The sequence below is a fragment of the Carlito syrichta genome, unplaced genomic scaffold (assembly GCF_000164805.1).
Source record: "Carlito syrichta isolate Samal-C Ts95f unplaced genomic scaffold, Tarsius_syrichta-2.0.1 Scaffold315593, whole genome shotgun sequence".
Classification (NCBI taxonomy): domain Eukaryota; kingdom Metazoa; phylum Chordata; class Mammalia; order Primates; family Tarsiidae; genus Carlito; species Carlito syrichta.
Genome location: NW_007259689.1, coordinates 2,214,647 through 2,230,978, shown reverse-complemented (window position 1 = coordinate 2,230,978; position 16,332 = coordinate 2,214,647). Strand labels below are relative to the sequence as shown.

Below are 16,332 nucleotides of genomic sequence, written 5' to 3'. Positions count from 1 at the left end.
ACTCCAGTCTGGGTGACAGAGTGAGACTCCAACTCAAAAAAAAAAAAAAGAAAGAAATATATCTTCTGGAGGCAAAATCAAAGGTTCAGTCCTAGAATGAAGGCAGTCAAAGGAATCCCATGGAATATTCAGTTGCCTCTGGAAGTTACTCTATCAATCAACCAGGAAACCCTTAGACTCAGGGGTCATGAAGTAGCTAGAGGTTAGCAAAATCCTCCAAAGACCAAGGCCAAAAAGCAGTTCAAGTATATATGCAAGCGTGAGTGTGGTATATTCGTGTGTATATCGAGCATGTTTCTGCCAGCATATTTTCCAAGAAAAATGACTGTGATGAAAAGGCATTAAAGAAGCAATGCAAACCAGGCAATTCAAACACTGGTGGTCAGACTAGGCCAGTGGCTCATACCTGCAATCCCAGCATTTCGAGAGGCTGGGGTGGGAGGATTGCTTGAGCCCAGGAGTTGGAGATCAGCCTAGACAATATAGCAAGACCTCATCTCTATAAAAAACAAAAATAATTAGCCAGTCATGGTGGCATGTGCCTGTAGTTCCAGCTACTCAGGAGGCTGAGGTGGGAGGATTGCTGGAGCCCAGGAGTCTAAGGCTGCAGTAAGCTGTGATCGTGACACTGCACTCCAGCCTGGGCAACAGAGTAAGGATCCTGACTCAAAAAAAAGAAAGGTCGAGAAATGGGTGAAAGGAATAAGGACCAGCTTTCACTCTGACAACATGCCAGATACATCTGAGTGAATGCTTTCAGAGGCACGTGGATCACCCTGGCTATACTCATCAGCTTCCTCGTCCCTCTACATACTCTCAGCATCCTTCCCTCACTTAGCAAATTTCTACCCCTCTTGTAAGACTCAGGGTGAATGTCACCAGTTTCTGAAACATCCACTTGCCCTTTCAGGCAGATTCCAGGGCTCCTCCTCCCAAATTCCCACACCTTCAATACACATCTACAACAGCACCACTCACACGATTTTGCATCTGTATCAACCTGTGGAAGATTTCCCACAAGACTGTGACCTCCACCAAACAGCACAGCAGCCTAGCACACAGTAGGTGCTCCATAAGTGTTTGTAGACTAGCTCCTTGAATAAAATGAAAAAGGAAAATATTTCATTAACCTCTCAAGCAATGTTTACCTAAAATGTCTTGGTAGAATTTCTGAGTTTCGTATTATAGATGGAAAGGAGATCACCATTATTGTCTAAATGGTTAAGTCAACAGGAAATACATTTTTCCTTTCCTTAATAAAGCTAATGATACCGGGAGTGGTGGCTCACGTCACTTTGGGGGGCTGAGACAAGAGAACTGCCTGAGTCCAGGGGTTTAAAACCAGCCTGGGCAACTTGGAGAGATTTCGTCTCCACAATAAATCAAAAAATTAGTAGTTCCAGCTACTTGGGAGGCTGAAGTGGAATTATCTCCTGAGCCCAGTGGGTAGAGGCTGCAATGCCTATGAACATGCCACTGCACTCCAGCCTGGGTGACAGAGTGAGACTCCAGCTCAAAAACAAAACAAAACAACAACAAAAAAAGAAAAAGCTAATGATATCAGCAAGGGAAAGGGTGATCACTGATCAGTTATCTCAGCTTTTATCCCATGTAGCATCTGATCATGGGTTAAAATAAATTCCTGACCAGGTGTGGTGGCTCATGCCTATAATCCCAACACTTTGGGAGACCAAGACAAGAGGAATGCTTGAGCCCAGGACTTTGAGACCAGCCTGAGAAACATAACAAGACCTAATCTCTACAAAAATATAAAATAGCTGGGCGTGGTGGCACATGTTTGTAGTCCCAGCTACTCGGGAGGCTGAGGTGGAAGGATTGCCTGGGCTGTTGGAGGCTGTAATGAGCTGTAATTATACCACTGCACTCCAGCCTGGGCTACAGAATGAGACTAATTCAATCAATCAGTAAATCAGTAAAACAAAACGAAATCCTTCAACATAACGTCTAGACCAATTTATCTTGCTCCTCAGTCTCAGCTCAAGGAAAGTCTTGCTCAGTCCTGCCATAACTCCCTAAAGAAAAGGCACCACTTAGAGTCGGAGCTCCGTGCTGTGCAACCCAGAGCCGACGGGGGCCACTTCTGTCAAACATAAATGCTTGTCAGCTGCAATCCCAGCAGCTTGAGGTCTCTGTCCTTTGGTACAAAGAGCACCGAAGGCCCAGCCAAAGCTTGGCTGCATGTGCCACATGCCCTCCCGGAGTCCGCATGGTCCCACCCTTCAACCCTGGGACTTCCTTTTCTCTCACCTCCTCAGCTACAGCACCTGTTCACTGGTAACCATGAGCAGAAGGACATTTAGCAGAATGGGAAACAGTGACACAATTAGGGAGAAAAATGAATATTACATGGCTATAAAAATAAAGTAATAGTTCCTCCCCTCACCCGGGGGACCCACCTCTGATTCCTAAATCCCACATGTAGGATATTTAGGCTTTCTCAATGCTGAAGCTACACCGAGACTCTGATAAAAAGTTAGGACATGTAACAGGTTCTATTTTTCTTTGCCCACCTCATTTTACTACAGACTCTAGACCACAGAACACCTGGTCTAATCCCCTCTATATATTGTGGGGGGTTAAATCTGCTTAAACATGGGCTGGGTGCTGAGATGGATGGCATTGGTGTTCTCCCAGATTCCCACACTGGAAATCGTGAACAGCACCTGTGAGTTCCTAGTAAGTCCTACCAAGATGTTCAGGTCTGTTGACTTTACTTGAAAACGTCTATTATAGAACTATCCACAATAGCAAAAACCAACTGTGCTGCCCATTTAAACTGGACTGGATTTGAAAAAGTGGTACATATAAACAATGAACTATGATGCAGCCATAAACAAGGACAAACATATGGACTTTGCAGCATCTTGGATGGATTTAGAGCCTATCACACTCTGTGATCTATCACAGAAACAAAGAACAGAGTGCCACATGTTCTCACCCATAAGCAGACCCTGAACATTTACCATAATACTTTAAGAAAGGGATTGGCAGTAGCTGGAAACTGCTGGGGGGGGCACATAACATTAATAAGGGTATCTGATCTCAAACCAGGCGAAGTGGGGACCAGAGGGAGGCCTATACTTTACCTGTACGATGACAACTTGTATACCTAATCCTGAATTGTACCCCATGTCTTTAAAATAAAATATATATTAAAAAAAGAAGACATTTCTCCAATAAATGGAGCTTCCCTTCCCCCTCCTCCTTGCTGGCTCTTAGGCTCTAACCCCTTGCTGTGGGCTGGCCCAACAGCTCTCTCAAACTCCAGTTGACTAGGACAGATTTGGCCTCTCCGTATTGTTCGAAAAACAAATCCATCATGTAGCTCTCCTGCGTAAAATCATCCACTGTTGTCCAAATGCAGCTCAGTCCACAAGGCCCTGCAAACTCCTTTGCTGCTAGCCTCAGCACACCCTGCCAGTCACACCTCCTGGTACCGCCCCTCCCTTCCGCATCCCCCCACTGCTGCATCTTCCATGGCCATTCTGGGATGTCAGGCCCCATCAACGCTTCACATCTGGCAGTTTCTTTCCTCCGCCCACGGCCTTCTCCCTCGTCTTCCCTTTCTCCCGTCCTATTTCATGCCTGAAAAACCTGTAAGTCCTTCAATTCCCAGCTCACGTATCGTGTCCTCTGTTTGGCCTTATCTGGCTCCTACACATGCCAGGTGTGTATACACACTGTCCTCTATGCCAGATGTGCAACACCTATGATACTATAGTATCGTACTATCGTACTACAATACTGTGATGTCATACTATTTGAAGTATGGTGATACAATACTCTCACTACACTGTAAATGCCAATGGTGAGGTCTATGTGCTCTTCTAAACTGAAAGCACCTTAAGGACAGTGGCTGTTTTATTCATTTTTTAAAATGATAGCCTTCTTGAGATATTATTTACTTACCATAAAGATCATCCTTCTAAAGAATACCATTTGGTGGTTAGCTACTCACAGTGCTGTACATCTGTCTATACTGTCTAATTTCAGAACGTTTTCATCATCCAAAAAGAAACCCTGTATCCGTTACTCCATCTTTCCCTCCCCCAAGCTCCTGACAGGCACTAGTCTATTTTCTGTGTTTGTGGACTTGCCTGTGACGGACATTTCACATAAGCAGAGTCAGACAATGTGTGGTCTTTTGTGATTGGTTTATTCTATAGCAAGGTCCGTCCATGTGGTAGCATGTTTCGGCACTTCATTCCTTTTTTGGCCAGATTATGGTCCACTGTAAGGATATTTTGTTTATTTGTTCATCAACTAATAAACATTTGAGTTGTTTTCACTTTTTATCTATTAGAGTTAACATTCATGTACAAAATTTTGTGTGGGCATGTTTTCAATTGTCTTGGATGTATACTCAGCAGTAGAACTGCTGGGTATGATAGCTTATTTTGCCATATATATAAACATACATATATGTACACACCCATAAAAATACATACACACATATGTATCACACACATATATATATTTAACATTTTGAGGAATGGCTAGAGTGTTCTACAAAGCAGTTCTACCATTTTATATTCTCAACAACAGTCTATGAGGGTTCCAAGTTTTCCACATTCTTGTCAACACTTGATATTATCTCTTTTTCACCACAATCCTTGGTGTGAAATGGTATCTAATTGTGGTTTTGATTTGCATTTTCCTTTCCTTTTCATATTCCTTTTCAAAATATCCAGTGCCTTTTACAAAGTCTGACATATAAGAACATGCAATAAATTTTTTTTTATTAATTCACTCATCCATTCACTAAATGTTATCAAGCAACTACTATGTGCCAGGTATTCTCCTCAAAGCCAGGAACACAACAGTGAACAAAACAAACAAAGTTAATGAGGAATGAAGAAGCAAAATGCCGGGAACCCCAAGGGATCGTCTTTGGCACAAAGGCGGGTCCCCTCCTGAACCTCTGACTGGTGGATAGGGGCCCCGGTGATTTTGCCATCACCTCCCAATCTATCCATCATGCTGTTTGGAGTGAGACTTAGGAAGATCCACCATCAATCCAAGAGGATTGATTCCTATTCCAGAGGTACGTATAAATTCAGATTTAAGAGTGTGACAAAAGCTGGGCGTGGTAGTGCATGTCTGTAGCTACAGCTACTTGGAAGGCTGAGGTGGAAGGATTGCCTGAGCCCAGCAGGTCGAGGCTGCGGTAGCTGTGAGTATGCCACTACACTCTAGCTTGGACGAGAGAGTGAGACACCCACTCAAAGCAATAATAATAACAATAAGAGTGTGACAACAGTTAATATTACTACTGTCACTGTTCTCTGTATGCATGACAGAGAAGTGTCTCTTACAGCCTGGCAGCGATTTCCTCCTTTTCTGTTAAAAGCCCCACAGATTTTACCAGAGAATCAGCCTTCCCCCACACCCATTCACTCACTCAAGAATTATTTTTTGAGCATTACTATGCACTAGACAGACTTCTAAGTGTTGAGGACACAGTAGTGAACAAAAGGAACAAAGTAAAACCACCTTCAAAGCATACATTCTAGGAGCTCAGACATGTGTTTCAGGCAGAGATGACTGGGTCCCTTATTTTAGGTACATGGCCATGTCACAGTCAATCAGAGGTGCAAATCCTGTGGCTCTGGTGGTTGGTTTAAGGAAAAGCATGTGACCTGCACAAACCCAGTCACGAGACTGCTGGAATGAGAAGATGAGAGGTGCTTTATTTTCTTCTTTTCTTGAACTAGAAGATTGAAGTCCCGAGCTTCAAGGGGTCGCCATGAAGAGACAACCTGTTTACGCATGCACCTAACAAATAAGGAAGCAGAGCCAAAAGACAGAGACAGCAAGCAAGCCCAGATGGCTGACTCCCTCAAATAAGCCAGGCCCAAAATATGACACCCCTGGACTTCTCAGGGCAATAGATGTATTTATTTTGCTTCAGCCACTTTGAGATGGGTTTTCTCTATTTTGCAACTACAAGAGCCCTAGTTAATACACAGAGTATTTTTTATGAAGCCCTGACAAAATTAGATAAGCCGGAATCACTTTAATTACAGCTTTTCTGAAACCCAGGTGCAAAGGCCCCAGCACGGACACAACCAGGCAGGACCCCAGTGACCCAGACCACCTCCCAAGGCAAACCTGCGCTGGAGGCTGTGATTCAGCTTGGCTTTCCCCCTCCTCCTCCTTTTCTCTTCCTAAGACTGCTAGCATTTTGTCAAAGAAAGAGTTTGCCAGTGATGACAGGAAACTCTTCTCTCTTCAATAACCCGCAGCTCCCCTGACTCCCAGGACTTGTTATTAAAATTGGATATTGACAAATGGACCCAGCGTTGGCCAATGGGCCCCGGGAAGCCCAATGTCTGCCCCATTCTTGAGTGACATGTCACATTTTCTTCATTTTTATTGTTCTGCTACACAATTTTATTTCCGCCTAGGAGTTAATGGTGAGACTTATACCCCGAGGAAGGTTGCCTTTTGAACTAGACCTCAAAGCATTAAGGAAATAAAATAAACTCAGAATTTTTCTTTTCCTTTTAGGGAGGAAAGGCAAAATAAAGCTGGAATCCTACAGTTACTCATGAAAGAAAACTCTCAAGGTGACAAAAGTGATAAGAAGTTCTCTGTGAACCAAAGAGGAAAGGTTATTAGAAGGCAGCCTGGCGGGTCGGGCCAGGGAGATGGCGGGATTAGAAGCCTGGAGATTCTAACAAGTAGAGGACCTTCACATAGCCAACTCGCAGGGCCGGAGAGACGGGAGATTTCAGCACTGAGGCCTTACCCACCTAAGGGTTTCCCACTGCCTGCTCAACTCAACTGCCTGTCGGCCCACTTTTCAGCATTCCAGTTGGAGCTGAGATTCAAGACACACCTACAGATACTTTTAAAGAAATCCAGTCACCATTAGCTTGATCCAGTCATTCCACAATGCATACATGTCTCAAAACAACATGCTGTACATGGTAAATATATACCATTTTATTTGTCAGTGATATAAAATAAATAAGAATTTTTTGAGTATTTTTTCACTGACATTTATTAAATACACCTGAGAGAAGACTGTCATCAAAGAGCAATTTCATGGAAGAAATTGAAGAAATCAGAAAGTCATGATACAACTTGATAGTATGCCATTTTGCATTTAATTTCTTTTCTTTTCCTTTTTTTTTTTTTTTTTTTTTTGAGTTGGAGTCACAGTCTGTCACCCAGAAACCTAGACCTGCTGGACTCAGGCGATCCTTCCACCTCAGTCTTCCAAGTAGCTGGAACTACAGGCGTGCACTATCACGCCTGGCTTACTTTTTGATTATCGTACAGACGAGGTCTCACCAAGTTGCCCAGGCTGGTCTTGAACCCTGGAGCTCGGGCAATCCTCTTGCCTCGGCCTCCCAAAGTGCTGGGATTACAGACTTCAGCCACCATGCCCGGCCTTAATTTCAATAAATAAGAAATAAAAAAAAAAATCTAATTGGGCAGTGAGAAAGAACAAGTTATCACACAAATTCACCACAGTGGAAGAAGGCCAAGGGCCTTGTGAGAACACTGGCAGGGGTGAGGAGAGGTTCAGGGAAAGTTTCCTGCAGAGGGAAGACAGCACTGGGTTCTGAAGGGGAAGAGGAGCCCACCAGTGGAGGGTAGAAGAGGCATTGTATTGGGGGGTGGGGGAGGAGACCTCAGCATTTCCAACCCCACACCTGGGACATGACAGGTGGTTACTTAGGAAACACAAGCAGAACTTGTATATTCAAATAAAAATTAAGACCTTCAAAGGAGTCCATTTTGGAAATGATATTCTTATTCCAAGGATACCTTCTCAGTTCAATTTCTGTCTCTTTCTCTCTCCTTTTTAATTTAAGAGACAGGGTCTTACTATGATGCCCCAGCTGGAGTGCAGTGGCTATTCACAGGCATAATCATAGCAACCACACTCTTGAACTCTCCTGGGTTCAAGTGACCCTCCTGCCTCAGCCTTCTGAGTAGCTGGGACTACAGGCAAGTGCCACCATTCCTGGTTGTTTTCATTCTTTAGTAAAGCCTCAGTGTCTACTGGAGATGCTTTTTTTTTTAAAATAGAGCTCTAGACTTTTATGGCAGGTCTGACGATGATGGTCAGATCCAGCTTGAGAATTTTGGTTTAGCTGAAAAAAGTAGGTGAACTATAATGTCCCATATTTTCTTGAGTAACTGACAAACTGAGCCTCAAGTCAATTCCGAAAGGGAAAAAATATTAAACAATAGGAGAATTCTTGAAATAAGGTAATCCTTGACTATATCACGGGCTTAGACTTGCTCCGAAGGGACTCCTGAGCTGCATCTTGAAGAGTCAACAGGAGTTTTAGAGACAGATGATGGTATAAATTCTGGTATGTTTGTTTTTTTAAAGCCCCTCTGTGGTCACAACTCTAAGAGTTAGAGAAAGGGGCTGAAGGCACACCTTATGTCCAACTTACTGGCCCAGATCATCCCCCTCTGGATATCTTAATATTGAATATTTGAATATTCAAGTTTAAAAAATGGCTGGAACAAGATACTCCAACTGAGAATACTGCTTTTCTTGCAAAATGTGTCCTATGTTATACCAATCCATGAGAACAGCAGCTGTTATTTAAAAACCATGCCAGATAATATTCAGTATCTCTTATATAACTTCTAAGGAAGAAAGCAGTTTGAGTACCAACAGGAAGAATAAAAACATCAGCATAACAAAATATAGCAACAATAAGAAATTTCTAGAAGGTATCTGATTTGTTCACCTCCACTAGGACACATATCATTTTATATATTTGCCAACTTTGTTCTTTTAATGTTTCCACACTGAGTTCATCTTGCAATGCAATATACGATTTTAAAAGTCAATGGATCCCTAAAAGGAATTATTTTCAACATATAACATCTACTTTTTAAAAAAGGACATGTGTATTTGCCTTGATTTTTCCAAAATTAACATATCTGTTCAATATGTATCGATAAAAAAAATCTACACCCTCCCCAAATCACGCACTATAATTAGATGGCCTCTAAGAATCAGCCCTGTGTTCCTGACTTTTCTGTGTGAATTTAGGTTTGTCTATGGTTTTTGGATATTTTTGATAAAAGGATAATTTTACACTCATTTACCTCTAATGAGCTTAGTGTTTCTATATTTTATTTTGGTTTTGTTGAAATGTAACAGCAAAGCCTTATATAAAAGAGAAAAGAGCTTGAACGTATTTAATAATAATGATTTTAATTTTAGAAATTAGGGACATTAATATCTATTTTTCCATGGCTTAAATCTACTTATTTAAAAGCTCAGAATTTGCTGAGCATATGTGACCTAATATACATGGGATCTACCCAGATCTAATTGCCACTTGTAGTTCCATACGATATTGAACTTGAGATGTTACTTCAATTGTGTTTTCCTTATTGTATTACTGTGAGGCTACGAATTAAATCCCACACCACAGTGTGTGTAGACTAGCATCTGTCATGAGACCAAGAAAGGGACATACAATAAAATTAAGGTGGTTTTCCTAAGGCCTGAAATTAATCAGCATTAGACTCAAGAAGAACTGAATGGGGGAGCTTGACCCTACATGAACTCTACAGTCTAGGATGTGGATTTAGAGACTCAACCCCTATGCCCAGCACTCTGTTCACATTTCAGTAGTTCACGGGCTATAATGTACCCTGCTAGATGGCAAAATATGGTAGAAACTTAAGTTCCTGTCACTGTCAACTAAAATATTTTTATATTATAATATAAAGGTATGCAATTATTCCACAAATACTGTTAAGTCCAGTTGACTCCTCTATTTGAAAGATTCATTTTTCTATTATATTAGTGAAGGACAATGAAAACCAAATACATGTTATTTCACCAAATCATAAGTTTAGCATCGAAACCAATGATCTGTCATTACTTTTTTTTAAGTTTCAATATTCAACTGCTTCTCTGCATTGAAATATGTGAAAATGTGTCTGACCTGGAAGCACTTCTGACATGGATCACTGGGCGTCAGCAATGGTGCAGGAAATAGGTTATAATTTGAAATCTAAAAAAAAGGGATCATTTGAGAAATTAAAACCCCAGATAACAAACACACAAGGAAAAAAGCATAGCAGTGAAAAATCCTGCAAAAGCTGTTCAAATTACTAAACAAATTTTGGCAGATAAGTGCGAATGTTTGTTTATTTGTAGTCAGTCACACCAGTTTTGATTGGAATTTGAATTCCTCTTCAACCACATTTCTCACAGACTTTTATTGAGGTTTTTTTCCATGCTGGGCATAGGCTATCTGTCTGTCTCAAGTTTCCAGTGCTTTCTCTCACTAAACACACATATAATTCAGAGCCACGAAGGCAAAAATGGTACATTTTGCCACACAACAACGAAAACATTCTGTTTAGGAAAAAAAAAAAGAAAAAGAAAAATAGCTATAAACACAGAAAATTCAAAAAACAAACTGAAAAAAAAATTACCACCATAGAGGACATCCAAAGGCTATGTTCCTTTACATAGAAAGAGCTCTCTGAAATCATTAAGAAAAACATGAACAAGCCTGTAGGAAAATAAGCAACAAATATGAACAAGTCCCCAGAGAAACACAAGCATCCAATAAATGTAAATAACTAACCTCACTCAAAACAAAAGAAAATGCCAATTTAAATAGCAATGACTATCAGACTGGAAAGATTACCAAGCTGGATGTCTTAACATCCAAGGCAAGGCCACCAGAGAGAAGGATTTTCAAACCCTGGTGGTAGGAACAAAAGCTGTGAAACTCTTTGGAGAGCTATTTGCCAAATAGCTGAAAAAATTGCAAATGCATGGATCCCACCGCTCAGCAATTCCACTTCTAAGAATGTACTCTGCAGATGAACTCTATGGATTTTCTTGTTCTAAAATCAAAAGACCAGTAATGTCCTGTTTCTTAGTGAACAGCTGGTTTCTTAAATGATGATACACCTATACATGGGCATATGTGCTACCATGAAGACAAAGGAAGTGGGTTGACATGAGCCCCCACGAAAAGGGCTTTCAGACCTGCCGCTGAGAAGTGGACCGTGTGAACAGTAAAGCACTATCTAATTTGAGTAAAATGGGAAAGAGCATAGACATATACACAGAGGTACACACACAGGTACAGACTCATGCATGCTTGGATTTACACAGAAAATTTCTTAAAGGAATAATAAAAATCTAGACACACTGGTGGGCTACCCGTTTACCAAAATAGATACACAATAAGGAAAACTGAAAACAGACCTAGTTTTCAATGAGGTGCTATCAGGAGTGCCACTAATATAATCTGTTATATTAAGTCCAATACATGTGTTGGATGATCTCATTTATATAAAGCACAAAAACAGGAAAAAAAATGATTCGCTGGGAGGGAGCAGAAGGGGAAGAAGCAGGAGAGTAGTTTTTGGGACACTGGTAATGGAAATGTGGCTTTTCTTCGTCTTCTTCTTCTTCTTCTTCTTCTTCTTCTTCTTCTTTTTAAAGTAGAGACAGAGTATTGTCATGTTGCCCAGACTGGTCTCGAACTCCTGGACTTGAGCGATCCTCCCATCTTGGCCTCCCAAAGTGCCAGGATTACCACTGTACCTGGCTGGAGTGTAGTTTTTCTTGATCTGGATGTGAAAATTCATCAAGCTGTAACTTTGTGCAAATTTCCATATGCGTATTACACTTCCCTGGACAAGTTAACAGAAAAAATCGAACGCCAGAGGTTTGCTAAAGCATAATTCAAATTGAGAAACTTTATTTGCCAAAAACTCTGAATTCTGATCCAGACTTTCCAAACTAGCAACCTTTAATGGACATTACTTCCAACTTTGTGATTCTGATAATGACCTGACAACGAGGTCTACCGACCCACGATATGCTTTTAATTATATTTTCACATACTGTGGATAAGGCTCACTACTCTGTCATAATTAAAAGGATGGGTTTATTTTCAAATGTCCTGAAATGCTAAGATGCTTCCTCCTTGGTCTCTACTCTATATCTTTCTCCTTAAAAGTATTTTAAAGTATTTTCTTTTTTCTTTTTTAAAGTTTTTGTCTTCAGTGCATCTTAAATTATAGGCAGAGACAGAGATGAGGCAAGAGATGTTTTGAGAAAATGAACAGCAATAGGTAGAAAGCCAAGAAAAGGCACACTCACGGGATATTTAGAAAAGGCTTGAACAAAAACGAAGAATCGGCACTGTTCGCCCTCTGTGTTCTCAGATTCCACATCCGTGGATTCAACCCACCGTGGATTGAAAATGTAGTGATTCCGGTGGAGGCGGGTTAGACTAGGAAAACTCGAAGCTATAGAAAAGTTCCAAGCTCACCGAAGCCTGCAGCAATGGCTACACCACCACGCATGCAAGCGAGAGGCCTCACGGTAGGGAACTTCACACCTGCCTACCAGTGAGGCCCTCATCAGACACACCTGCAGCACTCCAGGATGCCTGGGGTCCAGCGAGAGCACCAATGCAGGAACTAGCTTAGAGACCTCCGGGGCATATGCATCGACAGCCAAGATGGACCTAGGATCACCACAAACCTTCACTGCAATACTATGACCATAAAACTTACCCACAGAGTCTCCACTCCCATCACCCATCTGCCGCCATGACAGTACCCGCATGACCTTATAAGGCTTAATTTCCCCCTATCTGGTTCAGTGGGAGGGAGGAGTAACAGAGACCCAGCCCAAAGACCATCCATTTCTAGGAAAAGTCCACCCCCAAACCCCACTCCTCAACACCCCTAAGAATAAAAGAGCTCAGCCAGGTTAGGTGGCTCAGCCTGTAATCCCGCGCTTTGGGAGGCTGAGGTGAGTGGATTGACTGAGCCCGCGGGTTCGAGACCCGCCTGGGCAGCGAGACCTCATCTCTACAATAAATTAAAAAAAAATCAGCCGGGCGTGGTAGCGCATGCCTGTAATTCTGGCTACTTGCAAGGTTGAGGCGGAAGGATCGCCAGAGCCCAGTAGGTGAGGCTGCGGTGGCCGGGAGCGGCCACTGTACTCCAGTCTGGGCGACTGAGTGAGACTCCAACTCAAAAACAAACAAACAAACAAATAAATAAATAAATAAATCGGCCAGGAGTGGTAGCGCGCGCCTATAGTTCCAGCTACTTGGAAGGCTGAGGTAGAAGGATCGCTGGAGCCCAGCAGGACGAGGCTGCGGTGGCCAGGAGCGGCCACTGCACTCCAGTCTGGGCGACGGAGTGAGACTCCAACTCAAAAAATAAAATAAAATAAAATAAAAGAGCCCAACAATAATCAGGTTGCAGAAGCAGCAGATTCTGTAGGTTGTTTCTGCCCACTTTCCTCTCTTGAGAGTGGACTCTTCTTTGCTTAATGACTTGCTCACCCCGTTTCTCTGTGTGTCTGTTTGAGAAATCGTTCCAAACATGAACACAAGAACCTGTGGTCAACCCTCTCATGCTGGGAGAGGCGTACCCCTTTTCCCAATATCTACACCTACAATGGTCGCCTGTGTACTGACCACGCACAGACTTTTTCCCTCTGTCATTATTCCCTGAACAATATAGTATCACAACTATCTACTTAGCATTTACATTGTATTAGGTATGACACATCACCTGGAGATGATTCAAAGTATACACGAGGTTGTACAAAGGTTATATGCAAAGTCTACAACATTTTATGTCAAAGACTTTGAGCATCGTGGATTTGGGTAACTTTAGGGAGTCCTGGAATCAATCCCCCACACATACAAAGGGAAACTACTCTTTCATGATTATAACCCTTAATAAAATATTCCTGCTTTCCTGATCTGAAACAGACTCCAGCGTCTATCAAGTTATTCTACAAATCATTTCCTATCATAAATGCTTTGTGCTGTTAGCTGACCAATGATTATTCCATACCTGTCATGTGCCATGCTCTATGCCAGGAGCAGGGGATATTTAGTGAATAAAACCACATTTCCCCTTCCTGGAGACCTTAGGGCCTAGCTCGGGAGATGGATATTAATCACAAAATCACTCACATTGGTGTGTAAGGATATTCTGGAGGAAACTCAGTAGCACCAGGAAATGAAACAAAGAGCACGTGCCAGACTGAAGAGTCAGTAAACACTTTCCCAAGAAAGTGCAATTTAAGTTGCAATGTGAGAACTAAGCAGGGTTCAGGTAGATAAACACTGGTTAAGCACCCACACCGTGCAAGGCATTTCCTGGCCCCGGGGAGTAGCACACATGCGCAGAGCGACTTTTCCCTTGGTATTTAAATTCTTGATGAAGGAATCTAATTGACTAAAACAGTTTCTGAGAGGGACATCCTGGCATGGACTCTGCTACATAGACAGTAACCTGAGAAAACAAAAAAGCAGCACTTAGAAAATGGGAAACACTACACAAACATATGGTCTTAAGAACGATCTACAGTATTGCCAATGAATATGTGGCATCTGTGTAGAATGCTACGAGAGTAAAATGCAGGCTGATTCAGAAGACAGCATGGAAAAATGTGATACCTCAATAATTTTAAAATACTCGTTACACGTTCAGATGGTAACATTTTGTATATATTGAGCTAAATAAAATATATTGCACATATTAATTTCACCCATTTATTTTTTTTAATGTGGTGCTAGAAAATTTCAAATCATGTATGTGGCTTGCATTCTATTTCTATTGGCAAAGCCCTGACCTGGGGAATGCAGACAGGTTAAAAACTTTACCCTAATCCAAATACTATCTACTTTTCCCATAAAAGCAAAGACTGGCAGAAATGCTAACTCCGCTCTGTGGCTAGAAGCTTTGCCAGTACTCAGAGGGAGTGCCCTTGTTTCCATCCAAAACACATACTCAGTTCAAAGACATCAGGGACTGAGGGCAGCCCATCCCATGTTCTGCCATGAGAATGGCTGTGACTTCTGGGCATGGCACCCAGTTACCTATGTGAAATGGTCTGGCCACAACAGCTTTCCTTTTGGCAGAGCTTCCCTGAGTCCCATTAATAAACACCCTTCAGGCTGAGATGCCCTGTGATAACATTATTAGAGTTCAGTAAACATCCAGGAGAACTACAGATGAGCTCACAACCAGAAATCACCAAAGCAGCAGCATTAAACAAATAACTATGTAACTATGTGAGTGAATAAATACAACACCCACGTGTCATCTGGTTCAGTATAAAATGCTAGGTACCTTTCAGTGATTCCAAAGAGGAACAGAACGTTTAAATAAAAATCAGACAAAGAATCTACTTTATCTGTCTTCCCCACTTACTGCCCATAAAGTCTGAAAAAATTTTCTTTCTCAATTCCTCTGGCTCTTTGTCCAACTTACTCTCTCATTAGACAATGAGCACTAGATGCATCCTAACTCCTCTCCCAGCCACCTCTCCGAGCCCTCCCTACTCCTTCTCCCAGATTCAGTCCAGATCCACAATCACTCCCTCCTCCAAAACGTCTAGAATCTGGTTCTTTCAACCACTGACAGCCTAAGACCCAACTGATTCTAGAACCTCTCATTTGCTCAAATCCTTTGTGACTTTCAAGTAGCTACTTTTCCAAAATGAATGCCCAGGGCAATCCTATCAGACCCAACACCCCTCCTCTTGACCAGTAGCCTACAAGAACGCCTTTGCTATGTTGAAGCAAAATTCATAGATAATATAACTTAGCTATACACCTAAGTTCCAGAAAAGGAAATAAAAGAAGGGATACATTTTAATAAGTAAATTCTTGGGCATGACTATACCAGCAGTCGCAACAACAGTCACTGTGTGTCAGTGCAACAGCTGTAAATACAGACAGACAGAGGCGTGTGTTGTATAGACAACTCAGATCTGATCTCCTTGGCTACTGCAGTCAATGGCATCAACTGCAAAATGCTCAACAACTCTTGGAAGATTCCAAAAAACGTTAAACACAAGGATCTCTGAATGAGAAGGAGTTTTCACTTCTGAAATATAAAGTGTACATTAAAACCACGTTTAGGCTGGGTGCAGTTGTTCACACCTATAATCCAGCACTTTGGGAGGCGGATGCGAAAGGATTGCCTGAGTTCAGCCTGGGCAACTTGGTGAGATCTCGTCTCTATGAAAAATTTAAAAATTAGCTGGGTTTGGTGGCACGCGCCAGTAGTTCCAACTACTTGGAAGGCTGAGATGGAGGGATTGCCTGGACCCAACAGGTCAAAGCTGCGGTAGCTGTGATCCTGCCACTGCACTCCAGCCTAGGCAACAGACTCAAAAAAAAATGTTTAGAACTTCAAGGCTCAGATACAAACAAATATGTTGTTTGCCTACATGAATATTTGGGAGGACATTTGAAAGCTTTGCAGAGAAGACATTCTCACGCTGGGTGGTACTGGATACTACAAGGC

The 16,332-nt window shown here is 42.0% G+C and overlaps 1 protein-coding gene across 1 annotated transcript in view; it reads right to left on the bottom strand.

Annotated features, from left to right (window-relative positions):
• LOC103275636 (amyloid beta A4 precursor protein-binding family B member 2-like) overlaps positions 1–16,332 on the bottom strand; it is a 126,665-nt gene that overhangs the window by 6,579 nt on the left and 103,754 nt on the right. Inside the window, exon 6 of the mRNA XM_021706451.1 lies at positions 9,960–10,028. Within this exon, the coding sequence (XP_021562126.1) occupies positions 9,960–9,978 (19 nt within the window). The 5' untranslated portion in view covers positions 9,979–10,028. The remainder of the gene's footprint in view (positions 1–9,959; positions 10,029–16,332) is intronic.